Source organism: Protopterus annectens, chromosome 16.part0, assembly GCF_019279795.1.
Source record: "Protopterus annectens isolate FY-2018-M chromosome 16.part0, PAN1.0, whole genome shotgun sequence".
NCBI classification, from domain to species: domain Eukaryota; kingdom Metazoa; phylum Chordata; order Ceratodontiformes; family Protopteridae; genus Protopterus; species Protopterus annectens.
In genome coordinates, this window is record NC_056750.1 from 793935044 (window position 1) to 793950877 (window position 15834).

The 15834-nt window shown below is 42.0% G+C and overlaps 1 protein-coding gene across 1 annotated transcript in view; it reads right to left on the reverse strand.

Moving 5' to 3' along the window:
• LOC122790655 (exonuclease mut-7 homolog) overlaps positions 1 to 15834 on the reverse strand; it is a gene marked incomplete in the record, with an annotated part of 2442473 nt that overhangs the window by 1572951 nt on the left and 853688 nt on the right. Inside the window, 1 exon segment of the mRNA XM_044058180.1 lies at positions 14953 to 15092. Coding sequence (XP_043914115.1) covers positions 14953 to 15092 — 140 coding nt within the window.

The following is a 15834-nucleotide window of genomic DNA, read 5'->3' on the forward strand; positions in this document are numbered from 1 at the left end:
TAGGTTTATACTAGGCTATCTGCCCTAAGGCATTTATAAGCCTAGCCCAAATTATTGTGGCTTACGCCACCCCTTATATGAAAAAATACTGTGCCCATTAGTTTGTTGTGCCTCTGTCCAGCAGTGACCCAGAGATGATTCCCGGGGTAAACCTACGATCTCCCATCCACAGGTCTAGATTTCTCTTGAACAGAGTCAGCGAGGTGCTCTGCCTCACATGGACCGGGATTTTATTCCACAGCATAGGGAGTCTCTGAGTGATAAATCTATCCCTCCAGCACGTCCTATTTATATCCGTGCTAAGGTTTAAGTCGCTTGCTCTAGTAGTTTTGGTGGATTTGGATTTTTGAGGTGGAGCATGTCCATTAATTCGGGTTGGACATGGCCTTGTATGTCAGGCACATGTCACCTCTGAGCAGGCGGTATGCGACTGAATAGAGCTGGAGTTTCTTCAATCTGGCAGCATATGACAGATTTTGGAGTCCCTTTATCCTTTTGGTGAGGAACTTTTGGGGCCTCTCCAATTGCTGCAGATGTCGGGTGAGATACATCCCGAATGGGGCATTGTACTCGATCATTGGTCTGATAAGTGAAGAGTACAGGGGAACAATGACCTCACTAGATCTGGATGTGAATCCCTTCATGATCAGGTGGGCAATGTAGAAGGTCTTTCTAACCACTTTAGCAATGTGAGTGTCAAAAGAAAGGCCACTGTCAACCTGGGTCCCCAGGTCCCTGATAACCTCTTCTGTGCTTAGTGGATTGCCACCTATATGGTAGCTTGGGGTTACCTTGTTTTTCCCGAAGGGTATGACTATACATTTTTTGGCGTTTAACTTCAGGCCATGGCTCTTGCACCAGCTATCTGTTTCCGTGAGTCCCTTCTGAAGGATATCAGTGTCCGATGCACTTTCCACTGTGGCGTTCAGTTTGCAGTCATCTGCAAACTTTGTCAGGCAAAGTCCTCCCATGTTGGCCTGTACTTCTGGGAAGGAGGTGCCAGACAATAGGTGGCCTAGGACCGAGCCCTGTGGGACACCACTTGTGACCGGCTTGGAGTCTGACACAGCGCCAGCAACTCTAACCCTGTGGGTTCTGTCCTTAAGCCAGTTTGCAACCCATCTTGTGACATATGGGTTTACATTTAAGCTGGTAAGTTTTCTACAATACCCGAGTGGGGTATTGTGTCGAAAGCCTTTGCAAGGTCAAGGTAGGCTGTATGGACTGCCTTTCCCTCATCAATGGCCTTGGTGACTATTTGAAGAAGTCGACCAAGTTCAAAAGGCATGATCTTCCCTTGACAAAGCCAAACTGGGTCGGGTCCAATGTCTGCAAGTCCCCTATATCTTTGTTTATGAGCTCCATTATGATCCTCTCCATAGCTTTGCAGACTAGACTTGTTAAGCTTATGGGGCGGTAATTACCAGGGTCCGTGAGGCGCCACCTTTGTGGAGTGGGACCACAGTTGCCGTCACGCCACTCCTTGGGCACGTATCCTGTGGTAAGGCTGAGATTAAACAGCTGCCTTATGTGCGGGTTTAATTCCTCATTTAGCTCGTGTAGCACACAGCCGGGGACACCATCCGGTCCCATTGATGCTGTGTTTTAGCTTTAGAGAGCAGCTTTCACCTGCGCATTTGAGATGTCCGGGAGGCTACACTCGGCTGGGATAGTTATCTCTCCTTTAGGGGAGAGGGGTGAAGTTTGCACTGAACCTGTCTGCCAGTATGTTGGCAATGTCTGTGGGTTCAGTGATTTTTGTATCATTTTGGACTAATTCTGAGCATATCTGTGAGTTTCCACCCAGGTTCCTAACATAGCTGAAAAAGGCCTTATGATTGTCCTTTGAATCCATGGCAATTTTTCTCTCAAAATTGGCCTTAGTTGATTTTATGAGTGCTCGTAATTTTTAACTAATAATGATCAGGGGTGACTTCCCTTTTATGGATTTTGTTCTATCATGTAATAGCTTTCTCCTCTTATTGTAAAGTTTGTTAATGGCTGGGGTCCACCAGACTGGACGTTTGCCCTTTGTGGAAAGAGTCTTGGTTTTATTTGGGATTGCCTGATCCATGCAGTCCTGGAGGTGTTCATAGAAGGCATTTGTAAGGGCTTCCGCAGCTTGGGTTGTGGTTTCCTCTGACTCAGGGGCCTTGAAGGATACCACACCAGTCTTGAGTAGTGTGAAGTTTGCTTTAGAGAAGTTCTTCACTATGGTCTTTTTGTTTGGGGTGGGGCGGGATGTGGATTTCCAGTGAGATTAGTTTATGATCAGATCTCACCAATGAGGGATATACTTCGGTGTGGAGCATTTTGTCCCCATGTTTGTGACAATGAGATCTAGTATATTTTCTCCTCTCGTGGGAACAGTGACTAGCTGTTCCATGGCATTTGAATTTATGAACTCCAGGAACCGTTGGGCTAGAAAGTTAGGGCTTGAGTAATGTTCCCAGTCTATATTCGGGTAGTTGAAGTCACCCAATATGATGGTGTTTGGAGATACATTTATACCCTCCAGTGTCTTCAGGAAGGCTGTGTGGGGTTCCTGAGTTTGAGAGGGTGGCCTGTAGCATGCTACAATTTGTAGAACAGTTTTGCCTATTGTTAGTTGCACCTGGATGCTTTCCGAGGCTTCATGCGTTGCCACCTACCTGGAGGTGTGAGTATCCTTTATGATTATGGATACACCCCCTCCTTTTGTGGAGTGGTCCGGGTCTTGGGGGCGGAGCGCATGATATGAGGTAAAACCTAATAGTGCCGGGGTGCTCTCAGGAGCCTTGAACCAGGTTTCAGTTACAGCACAGACATCGATGTTCTCCATACTGAGAAGGGCCTCGAGTGCGTGCATTTTGAGATTTAGACTTCTGGCATTGAGCAGCATTACCCTCAATTTCTTCCCATTTTTGTTTTCTAGGGTGGTAGGTTTAGAATTTGAGCCTTGCCTAAAAAGGCACTAGGGGGTGGCAAGAGCCTTAGCCAATATCCGGAATCCCAGGGGTGACAGGTGCAAGCCGTCCCTTGCGATCCAACGTGGCTTGTCAAGCATGTCATCCCAGGCAGACAGACACTGGATCCCCTTTGAATGACACCAGACATTAAGCCAATTGTTAAAGCTGATCATCTTGTCTCTATATTGTGGCATCATTCTTGGTGAAGGAAGGATACTGCTCAGGGTTAGGGTCATACCTGCCTGGGCTACATAATCAGAGAGCTCCTCTATGTCTCTTTTCATGCAGTCCAGGGAGGTGCGTCTCAGGTCGTTCACACCAGCATGGACAATGACTGTGTCATATTTGTACTTGCTGTGGAGTGACCAGTGCTTGTGTTATGTGGCGGATTCTAGCGCCCGATAGGCAGCTTACTGTGACCCTCTCCTTGTTCAGCCTGGTGAGTGGGACGTCAGTGTGTCTGACTATGGAGTCACCTATGACAAGTATGTTTGGTGTTGTATTTGGCCTTAAGGGCTGTGACTGCTTTGCACACTGCTTTTGTGGTTTATGTGTTGCTTTTGGGGTGTCTTGAGGTAGCAGTTGTTTGGGTGTCTGCTTTGGAGGCCTCTGCTGTTTAGGTAAATTTTACTCAGAGCCTCCGAGTATGTCTTTGTGTGTTTATGTGTTTGATTCAGTGGAGTGGTAGCATTATGTGAGGCTGGTTTTGTGGTGTGTGTAGTTGCCTTCTCCTCCTGTCTGGTCTTGCCAGTCCTGAGTTGAGAGAGCTCAGCCTCCAGTTTGGCTAAATAGCTGCATCTCTACCAAGTATTTGTGTTATGTGGGAGGAGGAGAGGGTTGTCTGTGTACATGAGGCAGTTATAACATTGCCTCAAGATTCCCAGATTCACCAGCTGGACCGGAGAGGAGATTGACAACTGACCTTTGGACATGCTAGAATAATATTGGGAAATCCTTAATTGAAAACAAGGGCCAGTGGGGAGTGAGGGTGTAGTGCTTTTAATTTTTAGTGCTGACTTATATAATTGCTTTAGTGAGCAAGTGCCAGGTAACTTGAGTGCAATGTGATACAAGTAACTAAATGCAAAAGCGACAAACAGTAACTTTCTTTCAAGTGAAACAAGGAAATAAGTACAGTAAGCAATGCAGATATCACTAGTGATCCACAGAAGCGCTGAGAAGTTGCGTATTAGGTGAATTAGCTTCCAGGGAAATAACAAGCAAACAAACAACAAGTATATAAACAAAGCTAGATTCAGTAGGCCTGGATCTAGTCTATGATAGAGCAAACAAGGTGAACCAATTTCAGTAAGATACAGTTCAAATATTCAGGCACTATAAACCTTTAACCAGAAAATTCCCAGCTCAGAAGGGCAGAGTCCAGCCTCTTCTCCCACAAGAGTGCAGTCCACGAACCTTCTTAATGTAAAATAACTGGCCTGAAGCCCAAGTGCCTAAACCAGAACTAATACACTTGGACACTGGGCTCTCAATCAGCAGTTCCCAACTTAGAAGGATGAAAGCTACCTGTCCTGCCACCACAGTGCTTGCCACAAACCTTCCTAATGTAAAACAACTGGTCTGAAGCCCAAGTGCTTAATCCAAAAGACTTGAATGATAGCTACACTTTAATCAAGTTACAACCAAGCAGTAATAAATACCATTGAATACTTTAGAGAATGTCTGGATTAGTGCTCAAGTTACACAAACAAAGCTAGATCCAGCAGGCCCGAATCCAGTCTATGCCACAGCAAACAAGGCGCACCAACTTCAGTAAGAAACAGTTCAGATATGCATGCACTATAAGCCTTTAACCAGAAATTCCCAGCTCAGAAGGGCAGAGTCCAGCCTCTCCTCCCACAAGAGTGCAGACCACGAACCCTCTTAATGTAAAATAACTGGCTTGAAAGCCCAAGTGCTTAAACCAGAATTAATACACTTTTAGAATAACAGACACTGAGCCCTCAATCAGCAGTTCTCAACCTAGAAGGATGTAAGCTACCTGTTCTGCCACAACAGTGCAGACCACAAACCTCTCAGTGCAAAACAACTAACTGGTCCGAAGCCCAAGTGTTTAAACCAAAAGGCTTAGAATGAGTTACACCAAGCAGTAATAAATACAATTGAGTATTTTAAGATGATGCAAAAGTAAAAAAAGTAGGTAAAAACACAAGTACAGTAAAAGCAGATGAATTTTTTTTTTTTTTTTTTTTTTTTTCTGAACAAGTGCTGAGATCAAAGAAACAGATTTGAGTGCTGAAACTAGAAAACTGGCTAGTTACAAGAAAAAAAAAAACAAGCTAGAAGGCTTCCCTCAAACACAGAAGGGCTTGGGGTTCAGAAGCCTACAAATAGTCTGTACCACTTAACAAGAAAGGCAGGAAATAAGCTTAATTTTTTTTTTTCTATTTCCCAGATGCTCTCTTTGTACACAGTAGGAGTGCCTGAAATCAGAATATGATCTCACTGCACTCAGTTGAGTGAGCAAATGAGATGGGCCCAGAGGCAGGCTGAGGCGGGCAGTTTCAATGCCACTAAGATTAACACCAAAACAAAAACAGGGCGGGTGGGTGGGAATAACTGAAGAGCAGAATAACCAGTTAAAAATTCCTTCAACACTCCTTCATACACAGTTTAAATCAATTTAAATACTGTATTTTTAAAAGTAAAAGTGCATAAAAAGGTACTTAAATTCTCTTATCGTCCAGTTGAATATAACCAAGTTCTTAGCTTGCCAAGCTGAAGTTTTAAAGCAGGAATTATTTCACATGCACCAGTTTAAATATGCAAGGACAGGAAATCACTGACTGTGGCTACCCCCACACCTGTAATTACTAGCAAATAACAAAATTCAGCCAACACTAGCTTTTAGTTCAAGTTACTGAAGAGCAGAATAACCAGTTAAAAATTCCTTCAACACTCCTTCATACACAGTTTAAATCAATTTAAATACTGTATTTTTTAAAAGTAAAAGTGCATAAAAGGTACTTAAATTCTCTTATCGTCCAGTTGAATATAACCAAGTTCTTAGCTTGCCAAGCTGAAGTTTTAAAGCAGGAATTATTTCACATGCACCAGTTTAAATATGCAAGGACAGGAAATCACTGACTGTGGCTACCCCCACACCTGTAATTACTAGCAAATAACAAAATTCAGCCAACACTAGCTTTTAGTTCAAGTTACTGAAGAGCAGAATAACCAGTTAAAAATTCCTTCAACACTCCTTCATACACAGTTTAAATCAATTTAAATACTGTATTTTTAAAAGTAAAAGTGCATAAAAGGTACTTAAATTCTCTTATACGTCCAGTTGAATATAACCAAGTTCTTAGCTTGCCAAGCTGAAGTTTTAAAGCAGGAATTATTTCACATGCACCAGTTTAAATATGCAAGGACAGGAAATCACTGACTGTGGCTACCCCACACCTGTAATTACTAGCAAATAACAAAATTCAGCCAACACTAGCTTTTAGTTCAAGTTACTGAAGAGCAGAATAACCAGTTAAAAATTCCTTCAACACTCCTTCATACACAGTTTAAATCAATTTAAATACTGTATTTTTAAAAGTAAAAGTGCATAAAAGGTACTTAAATTCTCTTATCGTCCAGTTGAATATAACCAAGTTCTTAGCTTGCCAAGCTGAAGTTTTAAAGCAGGAATTATTTCACATGCACCAGTTTAAATATGCAAGGACAGGAAATCACTGACTGTGGCTACCCCCACACCTGTAATTACTAGCAAATAACAAAATTCAGCCAACACTAGCTTTTAGTTCAAGTTACTGAAGAGCAGAATAACCAGTTAAAAATTCCTTCAACACTCCTTCATACACAGTTTAAATCAATTTAAATACTGTATTTTTTAAAAGTGCATAAAAAGGTACTTAAATTCTCTTATCGTCCAGTTGAATATAACCAAGTTCTTAGCTTGCCAAGCTGAAGTTTTAAAGCAGGAATTATTTCACATGCACCAGTTTAAATATGCAAGGACAGGAAATCACTGACTGTGGCTACCCCCACACCTGTAATTACTAGCAAATAACAAAATTCAGCCAACACTAGCTTTTAGTTCAAGTTACTGAAGAGCAGAATAACCAGTTAAAAATTCCTTCAACACTCCTTCATACACAGTTTAAATCAATTTAAATACTGTATTTTTAAAAGTAAAAGTGCATAAAAGGTACTTAAATTCTCTTATCGTCCAGTTGAATATAACCAAGTTCTTAGCTTGCCAAGCTGAAGTTTTAAAGCAGGAATTATTTCACATGCACCAGTTTAAATATGCAAGGACAGGAAATCACTGACTGTGGCTACCCCACACCTGTAATTACTAGCAAATAACAAAATTCAGCCAACACTAGCTTTTAGTTCAAGTTACTGAAGAGCAGAATAACCAGTTAAAAATTCCTTCAACACTCCTTCATACACAGTTTAAATCAATTTAAATACTGTATTTTTAAAAGTAAAAGTGCATAAAAGGTACTTAAATTCTCTTATCGTCCAGTTGAATATAACCAAGTTCTTAGCTTGCCAAGCTGAAGTTTTAAAGCAGGAATTATTTCACATGCACCAGTTTAAATATGCAAGGACAGGAAATCACTGACTGTGGCTACCCCCACACCTGTAATTACTAGCAAATAACAAAATTCAGCCAACACTAGCTTTTAGTTCAAGTTACTGAAGAGCAGAATAACCAGTTAAAAATTCCTTCAACACTCCTTCATACACAGTTTAAATCAATTTAAATACTGTATTTTTAAAAGTAAAAGTGCATAAAAGGTACTTAAATTCTCTTATCGTCCAGTTGAATATAACCAAGTTCTTAGCTTGCCAAGCTGAAGTTTTAAAGCAGGAATTATTTCACATGCACCAGTTTAAATATGCAAGGACAGGAAATCACTGACTGTGGCTACCCCCACACCTGTAATTACTAGCAAATAACAAAATTCAGCCAACACTAGCTTTTAGTTCAAGTTACTGAAGAGCAGAATAACCAGTTAAAAATTCCTTCAACACTCCTTCATACACAGTTTAAATCAATTTAAATACTGTATTTTTTAAAAGTAAAAGTGCATAAAAGGTACTTAAATTCTCTTATACGTCCAGTTGAATATAACCAAGTTCTTAGCTTGCCAAGCTGAAGTTTTAAAGCAGGAATTATTTCACATGCACCAGTTTAAATATGCAAGGACAGGAAATCACTGACTGTGGCTACCCCACACCTGTAATTACTAGCAAATAACAAAATTCAGCCAACACTAGCTTTTAGTTCAAGTTACTGAAGAGCAGAATAACCAGTTAAAAATTCCTTCAACACTCCTTCATACACAGTTTAAATCAATTTAAATACTGTATTTTTAAAAGTAAAAGTGCATAAAAGGTACTTAAATTCTCTTATACGTCCAGTTGAATATAACCAAGTTCTTAGCTTGCCAAGCTGAAGTTTTAAAGCAGGAATTATTTCACATGCACCAGTTTAAATATGCAAGGACAGGAAATCACTGACTGTGGCTACCCCCACACCTGTAATTACTAGCAAATAACAAAATTCAGCCAACACTAGCTTTTAGTTCAAGTTACTGAAGAGCAGAATAACCAGTTAAAAATTCCTTCAACACTCCTTCATACACAGTTTAAATCAATTTAAATACTGTATTTTTTAAAAGTAAAAGTGCATAAAAAGGTACTTAAATTCTCTTATACGTCCAGTTGAATATAACCAAGTTCTTAGCTTGCCAAGCTGAAGTTTTAAAGCAGGAATTATTTCACATGCACCAGTTTAAATATGCAAGGACAGGAAATCACTGACTGTGGCTACCCCCACACCTGTAATTACTAGCAAATAACAAAATTCAGCCAACACTAGCTTTTACACAATCCCAATGCAGAGCAGTCACAAACAGAGACGGGGTATCACGCTGATAAAAACAAAATGTAAAAAACCAACTCAAAAAAGCCGGTACCCCTGATGGCAATAAAACGATGAATGTAATCCAGTAGTCCAGTAAATAAAACGCTGAATGCTCTGCTTGCAGTTACGAAAATATTTATTCATAAAAGTGAGTGAGCGCTTTCGCCATAGGGCTTTATCAAACTCTTAAACATTTAAAAACTGCTTAAAAAACCTTTATAAAACATACAATCTAATTCCATTGGTCAACGTGACACATCATACTTTTAAACTCTTAAAGCCATAGTACTTGTAAAATATCTAGGCATCGTCTCTTAAGTACAATACACAACACATTCAACAGAACATAAATCAAAATGTGATATTGTTTATGAGGCCGTCTAATGCGCCATAAGTTCCCATATACACATTGAACCTAAAAATAAAAGTCTGTCACAGATATTAAGAGTAGAACTTCTTATAAAATTCAGAAGTTATATGTGAGAGGGCAAATCGCAAATAGCGATCTGGACATAAATAAACCTGACGATGTACTAAAACGTCATCGGCAACTCAACGTGCTTGTGAAACTGCCTTAACAGCATTTCTAATGCACAAACTTTGTCTGTGGAATATCCTGTCCGCTATTTCTTTCTTGAGAGACCACTCGTGGGGCAACAAAATTGCTCTACTCAGCTTGTCTGCTATCACGTTGAATTTTCCCAGGATGTGCATTAACAGAAAGCGCTGGGTGGATATAGCCCACTGCCATACTCTTAGGGCCTTGCAACAAAGGGAATATGAGCTGGTTCCTCCTTGTTTGTTCAACTACCAGACCACTGACATGTTGTCTGTCTGAATCGCAATTGTACCCAGAGGAAGAGAGTCCTGGAAGTACTGCAACGCTAAAAGTACTGCTCTCATCTCTAAGACATCGATATGCAGGTGTGTCTCTTGATCGGTCCATGTGCCTTGGGCTGTTCTTCTCTGAAAATGCCCCCCTCCACCCTATCAGGGAAGTGTCCATGATCACTGTGGCTGCTGGTGGGGGTAGAACAAAGGGATGACCTATTGTGACATGAAGAGAGGTCAACCACCACTGAAGATCCTTTTTGCAAGAGTTTGTGATCATTATAGGTGAGACATGGGGAGCTCTTGGTAAGACCATTAAGTGAACAGCCACTGCAGTTTCCACATATGCATGTGACCCAGTGGTATGGCCAGAATTGCAGCTGCCATCATGCCTAATAATTTTAGAACTTCTGATGTGGGAACCTTGTTTTTGGATATCAGATTGCAGACCTGCTGACGGAGTAGTAAGACTCTTTCTATTGGCTGTCTTCAGCATGGTGGTGGTGGTGTCCAATTCTGCTCCGATAAAAACGGCATGTTGCGATGGTGACGAGGCAGATTTCTCTGAGTTTACTGTAATGCCCAGCTGGTTGCAGAGTGACAGAGTGGTGTCCCTGGCTTGAATGAGTTGATGCCTGATGGTGAAGTGCCAATCATCTAGGTACGGAAACATATGGAATCCTAAACGTCTCAGGTGAGCCATGACCACTGCCATACATTTGGTGAACACTCTGGGGGGCTATAGTGAGACCATAGGGCAGGGCTCAAAACTGGTAATGATTGGCTCCCAGCCGGAAGTGCAGATGATCCCTGGATGGTCTAGCCATTTTTATGTGGTAGTACGCATCCTGGAGATCATCCAATTGTCTTTCTCTAAAAAGGGAAGTATTGACTGAAGCATGACCATCAGAAACTTCTCTTTCTTGACAGATTTGTTTAGCCTGCTGAGGTCCAATATAGGTCTCCAGTTCCCTGTCTTTTTTGGAACTAAAAAGAATCTTGAGTAAGTTCCGGATCCTGTCTGGTATGCTGGGACAGGTTGGATGACTCTTTCTTAGCAACATTTGGACCTCTACTGTTGCTTGTTCCCTGTAACAGGGTGAAATGTCCGAGATTTTTCTTGTCGGTGGAGGGGGTGTGGTGAAAGGAATGAAGTATCCTCTGGAAATGATACTTTGTACCCAGTTGTCATTTATTTTGAGTCAGGCATCTGGATACAAAGATAAGTGACCCCCCGACTGCCTCCAGAGTAGGACAGTCAGGCCTCCTTTCAGGATCACTGGTAGGGCTTCCCAAAGAAGTGATCTCTGTCATGCTGGTTGTGCGGACCCCTTCTGCTGCGAGGGCGGTGTCTTCCATTACTGCCCCCTCCTCTGCCCCTGGGGGGGGTTCACTATGTGTGTCCTGAAAGGCTCCTTGTCTTTTCAAAATCACATCTTTACTCCCCTTTGACCCTTGGGGTAGGGTCTGGTAGGGGTGAAAAAACAGACTCCGATGGCAGAGTCCTTCCTTCTTGCTCACACCTGGTCAAAGTTTCCTTAACTTTGGGCCCGAAAAGGGAAGAGCCATCAAAAGGGGTATTTACAAAGGATAACTTGAAGGGCTCTGACAAGGAACACAAGCACATCCAGGAGTGTCTCCTAAGAGCAATTTATGTACCCACTTCCCTGCTCATTCCATCCGCTGCATACGAAATAAGGCACATGTATGAGGTAACTATGGAGTTGAGGGTAGCAAGCTGGGAGGCAACTTTATCTGAAGCTCCTGCAGCTACTGTACCCTCAAGAGTATTTCCCAGTTCTTTAAGGAGATCTCTTTGCAGTCTCGTAAAATGGGTTAAATAGCTGAGCGAACACAGTGCAGAAGTCACTGAACTGTAAGTGCACTTCCCATATCTATCTATGATCCTGGAATCTCTGTTAGGAGGATGGATAGAAGAGGAAGTTTCTGAAATTTCCTTTGGCATCAACTGGCACACCCTTGGTCAGAAAGGATTTGTCTTGGGGAGCAGAGATAAATTTATTAGGCATCCTAGGGGCAGGCTCCATGGTGTCTGGAGACTCCCACGCCCTTCTTAGTGAAACCAGCTGCATAAGCTCATCATAGGGTGGAGACACCCAAGAGACAGAGGGCTGAGACCCGAAAGCCTTCAGGAGAATAGACTCATCTTCAGTAGGGTTGATGGACTGCCAGTCACCCCTCTAAGGATTTATAGTATCTCAGCAAATGAGATATCCTTAGAGGGGGACCGTGGGGACCCTTCTGATTCATCCAAGTCAGTATAAGATGTCAGGGACTCCTGTGGGGAGTCTAGATGCTTGCTCTTACAAACTCTCTTCCTGGGAACCTCATCAGTGGGAGCTTCTGGTGAGGTCTCGGAAGAGCATCAACCACCCAATGGGGCTTCCTGAGGCTCTGGGTCTCTACGCTTGGCAAGGATGTGTGAAGCAGAATAAGACACAGGCGTTTAGGGGAGGAAGAAGCCGGACCTGAAGACGAAGATGTCTTAGGAGACGTAACTCTCCTCATGGCTTTGAGGCACCTCTGATCTGAATGTGAAGGGACCGACGGATGCGAGGAAGCAGTCAATACCCCTGGCACCAGGACACTGAGCTCCGAGCCAAAGGTAGGAGCCAAACTCATCCGAGCCGAAGCCCCGAGAGGCAGAGTCGGAACCGACAAGTCAGTCTGACTATCCTCCCCAGACCCGACCAGAGAACGTCAGCTCCTAGATTCCTCGATCGGCACCGAGGACGTCAGAGTAAATGGAGCCGAAGACACTGGAGCAGGAGTCGGTTCCGAAGGCTCCATGATCAACAAGTCCGACTCCTCTGGCTCTGAAGGACCGGTATGGCTCGGAGGAGGAAGAGTAGTAGCTGGCAAAAGGGTCTTCGGCTCCGAAACCACTTGGGTCGGAGCAGATAAAAATTTAGCAAAGGCTGGTGCCTGTAAAAGCTACTGCACCACATGATCCATATCCAAATCGGAAAGGCTGATCAAAGACCGAGATGAGTGGATAGAGGGTGGAACCGACTGTAACAGAGGAGACGTAGATACTTTGGATACTGGTTCCAGAACTGAGGACTGGCTCCAAAAGGATAAGATTGTCAGCTCTGATGTCTGTGGAGTCAATGTCGAAGACTTTTTGGATTTCTTACTCTCAGAAGTCTTGGAAGACTTTGAGGACTTACTGGATCCATCTTGGTCGCTCAAAGCTTCTTGGAAAGAGGGTTTCAGCAAACCTCTATCGATCAATTTCCTCTTTCTATCCTGGAGAACCCTAGAAGAGAAAGAATGGCATATGGAAAAGCTATCTTGGAGATGTAATGCTCCCAAACAAACACAGTTAAGATGACTGTCCGTGACAGACATTTTCTGGACACATTTAGGGCATTTTTTTAAATCCTGACTTAAGGTGTTTGTCTTGGTCAGCCATACTGTACAAACCACAGCATCAAAAAAGGTTACTGTAAAACTGTACACACCCAAATAATTTTGAACAGTAACATCAATCAACAAGCCCTTTGAAAAATACGGGCTAAAAGTCGCACACACATACAAAAAGTATTTATCTAAACAAAGATAAAGTATCAGGTTGTGACAGAAAGTCACTGTCTAAATGCACACAACAATACTAAATGCTACTCTTTCACACACTGAAAACTAAATCTTAGTTCTAATTATTCTAAACTGTGACAAAAGGTCACTAAGCACACTCAATCTATTAATAAAGACAGCTGTGACAGAAAAGTGTCACTAATTACACAAACTCTAATAATCTAAACTAGGCCTAGGAAAAACAAGGCCAACTAGTAATTTAAGTAAAGCACACCAAGAGAAAGGGAATTACACAATAAAGCTGTAAGAGCTTATTTAAGTATCTAAAACTACTAATAAAAAGTTATCAATATAATGAAAAAATATTTGAAAAAATAAGGTTTTACTGTCCCAAGCTAGCGAGAACCTCCGATCTATTGCAGTGGCAAACTAGAGCTGGGGTAACTCTAGGTGCATCATGAGATGGGGACTTGGCCTCAAGCTTTGTAGTAGGCCGAGTTGAAGCCGAGGATCAGCTCCGAACCCATCTGTAAGAATGAATGGCGAGATAGAACAACTTCACATAAAGTGTTAACACATCATTTGTATGCTCCAAGGAATAATCATTATTCATGATGTAAGGAACATCTAAGGAGCATAAAAAAAGTCTTAAACACAAACACTGTTTTTTGCAGCAGGGAAGCACCCCCCCCCCCCACACACACACACACACACCCTCCTAATTATATATGCTAACTATGAGATCACACAATCCTAGAGGAAGGGGCATATTCCCCAACACCAGTGACTATTGATGTTGCACACATCGACCACCTGCTGTTGCAACAAAATAGATGTCAACAACATTTGAGAGTTTTGATCATTATGACTGCTACCACTTTTTATATCTTTGTGTACCTGGTGTGTAAACACTTCCATCCATGTTTCACACACAGTTCAGCCTCATGTGATCTTTTAGGAACCACTACCAATCACTAACCATTTTGTCAGTCACTCTGACCAGATACAGAGCTGTTCACCTAGTAACAATGTCAATGAAATGCAGCATATGCCAACTTGTTCTGACTGTGTTACTGAGAGACTGGCTACAGCAAAAAATTATGAAAACAATGTTTAAATTGATCAAAACAAACTTCTGGGGTGTAGCAAAGATGCATTATGTAAGTGGAGAGATCACAATCATGTTAAAAAAAAATACATGGTCGCTGTGTTCCAAGTGTGAAATGGAACTCCTAGCTTTATACTTAGGCAGATTCATGGAAAGATAGCTCCTATGGCAATCTTCACAAAGTACTGGGTCTCAATGTGCTTACCTTGGTACAAGATCTAAGTAATGTGAGTTTAGTTCCAACCTTAGAGAGTATTTTCTCTTTTCACCAAGATTTGCACAATTGTGGAGTTTGTATATCTAAGTAAAGAGGGTGTGCGGTGTCACATTCCCCACAAGGGTTGCAAAGGGAGCTTGTCTCCAACACCAAAAAAAAAAAGTGAATTTTCTCCAAAGTGCAGTATGTATGCATACAGATGGTATAACTGTGTGGAGTCTGGAATTCTAAGTGTGGGCTTCTGGTTGAAATACCTTTGAGGTCTATACAAGTGACATCTAAGCAAGTCGATAAAGAAGTAAGGCACTGTCTTTAAGGGATCAGGCAGCTCCCCTCAACAAGTATAACTGTCTACTGCAGCAAGTTCATGTGCACTTACCTAATAAAATTTTTCGTATTGAATGATGAATCACACCAACTGTCCAGCATTTGAACAAGTCGGCGCTGTAAATCTGGCTCATTAGCAACAAATGCTTCAGCTATATTTGCTTTATCCTGAAGAATTAGCGGCGTGCATATCTAAAGATGAAAGAAAAAAAGAAAATACAACCACAATAAAAAAATCCCACATTCAATATCTTCATCAACCTATATATATTGATAATGCAAAACAGCATAAACAATTTTCAGTATGAATGTACAGTTGTGTAAGATCTTACTAAAACATTAGATGCCCCACTTCTCACTGTTGCCCTATTCGGTACTCATGTGAAATCCTGCTGAGGATAACTGAACTTCCAACTAGCAGACCAAAGACTACATCTTCTGGGTGCCGTACGGCAGACATATGTCCTATGTGCAAGGTGTAAGGTACAGATGAGACACATGAGCACCTAATCCTCAGAATTGAAGCGCCACAGAAGAACTAGAGCAACTCCAGAGGAAAGTAATAACACGTACATCCAAGGAAGGGAAGAAGAGGGTGAAAGACCCCTAAGCCAGAAGAAAAATAAACGGGGGGGGGGGTAGAAGATAGGGACAGAATACTGCAGCATTCAGAAGTAGGACATCTACTGTTATGGTATGATCTTACCAACTGTACCATGTCCTTCCTTATCACTGCTGCAGTATTCTGTACTCCTAGGAGAGTGCAGAAGCTACTGTAAAGAACAGGAGGAAGCCACACATTGGACTTTGAAAAACCCATAAAGGATGGCCCTGGCAAAACACAAACTGCCCCTAGAAATGACATCCAACTTGTAATATTTGGTGAAGGTGTGAACAGAAGACCAAGCAGTAGCTCCCAAGGTGGTTCTAGTAT